This window comes from Glycine soja, chromosome 11 (assembly GCF_004193775.1).
Source record: "Glycine soja cultivar W05 chromosome 11, ASM419377v2, whole genome shotgun sequence".
Classification (NCBI taxonomy): Eukaryota; Viridiplantae; Streptophyta; class Magnoliopsida; order Fabales; family Fabaceae; genus Glycine; species Glycine soja.
The window spans coordinates 23994097-24002750 of NC_041012.1; the positions used below are offsets into that span (position 1 = coordinate 23994097).

The 8654-nt window shown below is 36.5% G+C and overlaps 1 protein-coding gene and 1 long non-coding RNA gene across 2 annotated transcripts; both read left to right on the top strand.

The window, feature by feature from the left end:
- The first annotated feature begins 2539 nt into the window (after positions 1–2539).
- LOC114373089 lies at positions 2540–3829 on the top strand. The gene has a single exon (XM_028330633.1). The coding sequence runs from the start codon at positions 2540–2542 to the stop codon at positions 3827–3829; it is 1290 nt and encodes a 429-aa protein (XP_028186434.1).
- Positions 3830–7529: 3700 nt separating this feature from the next.
- LOC114375775 lies at positions 7530–7904 on the top strand. Its single transcript, XR_003658839.1, has 3 exons — positions 7530–7576; positions 7678–7750; positions 7834–7904. It is a non-coding gene; the product is annotated as an uncharacterized LOC114375775 (long non-coding RNA).
- Positions 7905–8654: the final 750 nt, after the last annotated feature.

An 8654-nucleotide genomic window follows, 5' to 3' on the forward strand; every position in this document is an offset into this window, starting at 1 on the left:
GGAAGGATAAGGTCTTTGTGTGGTTTATGTAAGTGATTTAGTAATAATTGAGATACTTACCCTTCAACATATTGAAGAAGCTCTTTCTGTTTTGGTGCAACTGCATCTCGATTCCTATCCTATAGTATCAGTTCAAACTCATCTATACCAGCTTCCAGCTTATTAAGTAGTTCAACTCCATGTTCTTTATTTGATTCAGCTAACCCCCCAAAAAATATATTAGTAGAGTCTTATTCACCAAATCAATGCCCTGAAGAAAAAGAATGCCAAACTATAAAGCAACTTATTATACCCTAGGTCATGCAAAGCGTAGGAAAGGGATTTTGGGCCACAAAAGTGAATGCCGGCTTGGTAGCTGAACAAGTTATGAAGGCCAAGTCAAAATCAACACTCTAAGGTGTATTTGAAGCTATTAAAAAGAAGCATGTAAATTAAAAAAATAAAATGGTAGTACAAGATTCTAGTAATCACAAACTTCTTAGGCGACTAAATGTCTCAGAGGACACTTTTATCTTTTCTGAGTTACAAAATAAAGATGCCAATGAATTCCAGACAGAAATTTCAGGAAGCTTCCTCTGACTTATCATGTCCTCCAACCACATAACTGTTTCATATTGCCTACCCAAGAAGCAAAGACCCCTAATGAGTGAATTGTAACTGTTGGTACAAGGCCAGTATGATTTAATTGACATTTTCTCCAAAAGTTGGCTTGCCTCAAGATACCTTCTCTCACCACAAAGCATTACATTGAGATTGACTAGGAAAATTAATTTGATGGATGCAGTGAAGTTTTCTGAAGGAAATCAAGAAGCTCACATCACATTTTGTTATGTTCTCAAGAGGATAAATTCTCAATGTCCGGCTGGTATTTTGATCCAGCATGCGAATTCCATCCAAACCAATCTGAGCAGACAAAGGTTAACAGAGTTCAGATCAACATTATGTAGATAATGTGACCAACATATTTTAGAAGCAAAAATAAGATCAGGCATTTTCTATGAAAGCCCAAGTTTCTAATAAAATTTGCAGCAAAAGTTAGTAAAAAAAGAGCAGTTTATGAACAATAAGTATGGCAAAGATTTGTTGGTTTCTTTATACTAACATGTGTGTCTTACAATGAAAGAATAGAATAATCTTAGACACAGAGAGACAAAGAGAGCATTGCATAGGCATAAAGCATCCAAAAGAGTTCTATAGACCATAATATCCTCACCACTTTATCAGCTTCATCCACCAGCCCGACATTCGCATATGTCTTGATAACAGACACAAAAACAGAATCTTTGCATTCACATGAATCCTCTTTCATCTGCTCAATCACATCCCTCATCTCATTGAGTCTCCCTAATGTTCCAAGGATGCTGATCATGGTGGCATAAACAGGACCATTGTGGTAGTAATTGGGGTACCTGGATTTGAGTCTTTTCCAATTGTAATTATTTTTTTATCTGCTTCCAATTGTAATTATAATTTTTTTATCAGCAAAAAGGTTATTAATATAACTGGTACCTAAATCAGTGGTACCTAAATCAGAATCATGTTTCAGTACAAATCAAAGGTAAAGCCTAAGGTTAATGGATATGATCTTCGTACCAAAGCATAACCCCAGCAAACCCGAAATTGCATCAGCGCCCCACATATATACCTCTAGTAAATACAGATGGAGATAGCAAATAATTAGATAAGTAGATTATTACTCATGCATCCTTGGTAGTAGTTGACAAGACACAATGCAGGTGTTAGCTGGATTTATTAGAAAAGTATATATATTTTACTCTTCCCTCCCCATTTTGATTTTTGAGACCTATTGGAATAAAATTACATTTTTAAACTTGCAAATTACATTTTTAAACTTGCAAATTGTTACAAGCTTTGCTATGATGCAGGTGTTACTGTTAAGGCGTGTGGTGGTTGTTAAGGATAGCAATATAGTTGATACTTTTTCATTTAGGATATTGTCATCTCATTGAGTGTTGCATCCCCGCCAACAAAGATTTCCTTACTATCATCGTTCTAGGTATGTATGTGATTCTCACACTTATGTGCTTAAGTATTATAGGCAATGGTTGACATGTTACTATTCTTTAGTAGTACATTGTAATTCATTGAGTGAGCCATAGTTCCCCGTTTGAGAATGAATACAACGATTAATACGGACAGTTTGGATTAATTGTTGTATTCAATCTTGAATTGTCCGTTTGGACAGTTTGGAAAGACAAATTGTTTTTACTTCATTTTGACTTATAAGTTAAGTATGTTGTGTTATTTTTTACTAAATTTTGAACAATGCATCTTGCTTTGTTCTCTGGGTGCATACATGATAGGCGTGAATTGATGTCACCGCTTTCATGTTGTGTACTTGGAGACCAAAGCGAAATGCTGCCAAAATTTTGTCAAAATTAACATAACCGTCTTAACTTGTTTGTTTGAATGAAGTAAAAAAATTGTCTTTCTGAATGGGGTAGGGTCATACCTTTTTATGAAAAAGAGAGGTTGACATGCATATCAGTTAATGTGCGGGCTATGGCAGAACACTAGAATGGATCGAAGTTGGATGACAAGACCACGCATAAGTGACGAGTATGACAATGGAGTTGAAGATTTCTTGCAATTTGCCAAACATAATGCAGCACCCATTGGTGGACTATACTTATGTCCATGTGTTAATTGTTTGAATGGACGACGACAATCTTTGGATGACATTAGAACACATCTTATATGTGATGGTATCAGTCCAAATTATACGAAATGGATTTGGCATGGTGAATTACCACAAATGTCATCAAGCCCTCCGACTGCTGCAGTTGACCAAGAAGTTGGTGATCGTATAGAAGACATGCTACGTGATCTTGGACAAGAGGGTTTTAGGCAAGCACATTCACCTTACTATGAAAGCTTAGATATTGATTCTACGACTCCATTGTATATGGGATGCACAAAGTACACACGGTTATCAGCGGTCTTAGGTTTGGTGAATTTGAAAGCAAGATTTGGGTGGAGTGACAAAAGTTTCAATGAATTACTTTTGTTATTGAAGAATATGCTTCCTGTAGATAACACATTACCTAAGAACCATTACGAGGCAAAGAAGATATTATGCCCTGTGGGTATGGAATACCACAAAATACATGCTTGCCCTAATGATTGTATTTTGTATAGACATCAATTTGCTGAAATGCGTAGCTGCCCTACACGTGGAGCGTCACGTTACAAAGTGAAGTATGATGAAAGCAGTGTTAATGGAAGCACATACAAAGATTGTCCATCAAAAGTGTGTTGGTATCTTCCAGTAATACCAAGGTTTAAGCGATTGTTTGCTAATGCACAAGATGCAAAAAACCTAACATGGCATGCTGATGGGAGGATTAAAGATGGATTGCTCAGTCATCCTACTGATTCTCCTCAATGGAAGTCAATTGATGAGTTGTATCCGGAATTTGGACAAGATCCCAGAAACCTAAGGGTTGGTCTCGCCTCCGATGGAATGAATCCTTTTGGGAACTTGAGCTGCAACCACAGTTCCTGGCCTGTTTTGTTGATGATTTACAACCTTCCTCCTTGGTTGTGCATCAAACGAAAGTACATAATGATGTACATGATGATAGCCGGTCCTAGACAGCCAGGAAATGACATTGATGTGTATCTTGCTTCGTTGATTGAAGACCTCAGGAAATTGTGGGTAGAAGGGGTTGATGTGTATGACAGGAATGCTCAGGAGACATTCAGGTTGCGTGTAATGATTTTTTGCACCATTAACGACTTTCCGGCATATGGGAATTTGAGTGGATATAACGTCAAAGGCCACCACGCATGTCCTATATGTGAGTGATTTATTACAACATTGACAGTCAGGCATATATAAGCAAGAAAAATAGAAGATAAATAGTCATAATGCTACCCAAATTACACCAAATATATACCTCCACTTCCAAAGAAACCAGGCTTCGTCGGAGTGTTTGTTAGTGGTGCAGATGGCCTAACAAGAAAGTTCCAAACAGATTAGACCAAAAGCAGGCATAAAAAATAATTTATTAGCATAGTATAGACAAGGAAAGTACAGCATGAAGGACAATCATAGCGTAGGAAGCAATGATTGCAGACCTGCATCTTATCCATTCTAGAACGCACCATACTTCTAATCACCAAATTCCAAAGGAAACAGGGCTCCAAGGGATACCACCAATGTAACCATTAGGCCACTATAGGAATGTTTTTAGACACCAAATTCTCAAGACCCAGATCATTCTACAACACTTAAAACTGATATCCAACTAGTCTGTATTAGCATCTACAAAACTGTAATCTTAAATGGCAATAATAAAAGCTCTTGTGCTTTTCTCTATTCTCTTGACAATTACACCACAATCCTAAACAAAAACAAACAGTAGATAGGAGTTCTAGAAAAAGGGGTGTTAGTAGAGGTCAAATGCAATGCACAAACTATCAGGCATTCAGGCCTCATCAATACATTATAGGGTACAAACCATACTCCACTGGAGCTCACAGAACTCTATTGGTTAAATTTTTTGGATTTTCCTTAAGTCATTTTCCAAACCCAAGCAACTGAAAATAGAGAAAATGTTTCAAGCAGAGCAGGTCATTATTACCTTTCAAAACCCATGTTCAATGGAGTACTCAATTGGCTAAAGCTTGAGACTGACAATGGACCATTACTTTATGTGGGACTTGAGTGTTTGAAGCAATGCAGCAGTTTTAGCCCATGTAAATCGCTCTAGAGACTTGTTAGGCTCAAATATGTTGGCTAGCTGCTGCTATAAAGTAAGAAAATAGGAGACTTTCGTTGCTCAACCCAAACCCTCTAGTCTTGCTTCTGTGTACCACCTAATATACACATGCTGTTGCAAATATTGGATGTTTATTTGGTTGTTGCTTTCATCAAAGTAGCATATAAAGTAGCATATAAATTAGTACGAAAATGAAGGGGTTCCATACTAATCATTCATTCAAAACAAAATGCATGTGATTATTTTAGAACAGGGACATGAATTAATAGTTAGTTTTTCCAAAAGCATCACTTGCAATCCTCACTTAAGTTATTACTTACTTTCTATATATCCAAAACAAAATGCATGTGATTATTATTTTATTGAAAGGCTTAATTATGTTTATAGTCTTTAAAATTTAGGGTGAATCCAATTCTGGTTCTCAAATTTTAAAAGAAAAAATATCTTAATCTCGCATATGATTGTGCATTGTATTAAGGCCATCTCATACTATGACTGTGCAATGTATTAGGGAAAAATGCTTCCATATATGTAGTTTTTAGTAATGTACAGCAGTAAGGTACACCAGACTGTTTTGTCAACTTTTTATAAGCAGCTTGCAACCTTCTAGTGACTGGTATATATATTATTTAATTGCGGTGGAAATGTGGTCTATGCAATAACAAATTTAACTTTGTCTATTTATTATTTTAGGCCAAATTTGACATACCTGAAGGTTTAACTGTGAAGAAGAAGGTTATGTCCACCGTTGGGACCAGATGGAGGCAATTTAAGTCCTCCCTGACAACCAGATATGTATATGCTGAGAATGACGATGAACAAAACAAGGATCCATCTGCTAAGTATGGTATTGATCGAAATACATGGGAAGAATTTGCAAAGACTCAACAGACCCCTACTTGGAAGGTTTAAATTTCAATCTTTTTACAGAACATTTTAGTTACGTAATTTAGTTGTTAATGTCAAACATGTTTGAGTTGTATTTGAAAATGCTGATAGGGAATACGCAAAAAAGCACAGGAAATTCAAAAATTCAATGAATCTCCCCACGTACTCTCTCGTGGAGGCTACGATGTGCTTGAAAAAAAATTAATGGCCGAGAAAACAAAGTCAAGACTGAATGAAGGTGACAATAGTCAAAATGCAGATATGGTCGTCGACCCTCCATCCCCTATTGCGAGACATGAGAAGTGGAAAAAGGCTAGGACAAACAAATTTGGACAAATGACATCTGCAACAGCTCAAGAAATCGCAGACAAAATTGTAAGTTGAATATATGCCACAATTATAAATTGTAATTTGTAACCATAACAACGAGTTAATTTGTTGTCAATGTCATAGGATGAATTACAAGAACAAGCTAAACAGGAAGCTTTTGTCCCACATGGTCGTCAAGACATCCTAAACACTGCCATTGGTCGTCCAGAGCATCCTGGACGTGTTCGTGTCGGTGGACATGGTGTGACCATAACCAACTACTTTGGACATGCTTCCTGTGGGTCCCATAGTTCTTCGCCTGCGATCACCGCTGAAAGATTGGTTGAAATCATACAAACTATAAAGCAAGAGGTGAAGAAAGAGGTAGAAGATGAGAACAAAGACCGTATGGACAAGATGAAAATGGAGTTGGATGCGATCAAGAGTGAATTATCCCAAATTCATACGCAACAGTCAGCTCCCCCAAGACCGTCTAACCCTGACGTATTTGTTGCACGTGTTAGCATGAAAGAGAGTTGTGCTGAAGCTGCTAATAATGTTGTTGGTAACGAGCGGTCTACATTTGATACATGTAGTATGGGTTTCTACATTGTTTGTGGTGACAGTACACAGCTGGTGGCAGGGGGAAAGGTCTTTGGAGTAGGTGGCACGATACACACTGTTGCTTATGGAGATGATGTAGTAAGGGTGTGTGTTGACACTGTATACGATGGTGAAGTCATTGTCCCGTTACCCACTTCAGAGATTCAGTATGTCAGGGACGTCGTGAACTCATTCATTGGATGGCCCAGACATCTAGTGAAACCTTTATCTTATGTAAGTAATATAATAATCCCCCTGCCAAATTGTCATTTGAATACATACTTGTAATATTTGTTAAGTTGTTGATTAAATTTAATACTTATTTTCTTGTACCACTTAGGATTCTGACCTTAATGTGCGGAAGCCAGTTGAACATAGTAGTGATGCAAAGCTTGCAGGTGAATCTGATCCATTGGGAGAGTTGATGAAGATATTGTTTTATGTGTACCAGAATCCAGTGGGAGGCGAACCAATTTGGACTTCCTGAGATTGGGGCAAAATTTTACATCACACATGCAGATCTAGCGGAAATAATATCAGGTGACAAGTGTTTAAACATAGCGATACTACAATTGTGGAGCATGTAAGTCATTTTCCTGCAACCTTTATGTTTGATTACCTGATAACCATTATTTTTAAATCTAAAACATTTAAAAATAATCATGACTTGTCTTCCAAATAGATTTATGAATGAGTGCAGTAGAAGCAAAGCTGATCAGTCACTATATGGTTTGCTGGAGCCTCAATCTATACAAAATGCTAAGGAAAGACGTCAACAATGTCAATAATACATTGAAACATGGGACAAGGAATCACAAAGGCAGTTGTATTTAGGAGCTTACTTGCATCAGTAAGTTCAATTGTTCTTCGAATTTAAGTTTTTTTTTGTTGTTGTACAATTATGTTATTATAATTGTCCAATTCAGGGCACATTGGCAACTATTTGTTCTCCACCCAAGGGAAAACACGGTCATTTGGTTTTATTCTCTGAGGAAGAAGCCTGATATTAACATCAAAGGTGCAATTAACAGGTTCTATTCAAATATACAAATCATGGCACCCTTTAGTTGGTAATTGTTGTTACATATACAGCAAAAATGGTTGTCATATATATGCTATTTTTTTTAACTAGTGCAATGAAGACAATAACCAGTTCTTTTGAAGGCATGTCTAATCAAGGTGCACCTCGGTGGGTTGAACCCAAGGTAATCAGTACTTGTTTGTAATGAACCGTTTGTACATCTTTAAGTGTTGAATGTTAAGTAACCATTAAAAATGTTATATGTAGACTAATGTGCAAAGTGGAGGGTTTGAGTGCGGATATTATGTCATGCACTGGATGTGGTGCATCGTGACTGCTGGTTTGAAGGATGACTGGCACAAGGCAAACATAATGCATGGAGTTACAATTGTAACTTTGGTTAATATTTGTTAAGTTACTAATAATTTTATCTAATGTTAATTTTGTAGTGGTTTTCTGATGGCTCATCGTTAGACGTGGAGGCCATCACAACATTTCGACAGAAATGGGCAACTTACTTTTTATCTTTTAGGAAAAGCAGTTGCTAAATTTGATTTGTATTATGTACTAGTACATTTTTCCCATGGTTTCATCAAAGAATTAGAACAATTATGGCTACAACTTTGTATGTTGGATACATTAGAGGATCATTAATTGAAAAAAGGGTATTCAATTTGCATGGACTTATATATGTAGGATGCATGTCATTTGATGCTATTGTTCAGATTTCATTTGATGCTATTATTTAATTTGCATGGTCTGATTTAATTTATAGGTACCAGAGATCAATGTAAAAAAAATGCATCAATCAAACGAAGAAAATAAAAAAAAAATAGACATACAAAGACGGTTCCCGAAAACGTCGTAAAATGACAACATAATGTAGACCTACAAAGACGGTTCTCATAACCGTCGTAAATTGGCATAACATACAAAGACGTTTCCCATAAAATGTCTTAGTATGCAGTCTTGACATGCCATCTAAGACAGTCATAAAAACCGTCGTAAATTAGCATAACATACAAAAACGGTCATAAAAACCGTCTTAAAATGTAAATTATGATTGTTACAATTAAGAAGGTTTTTCA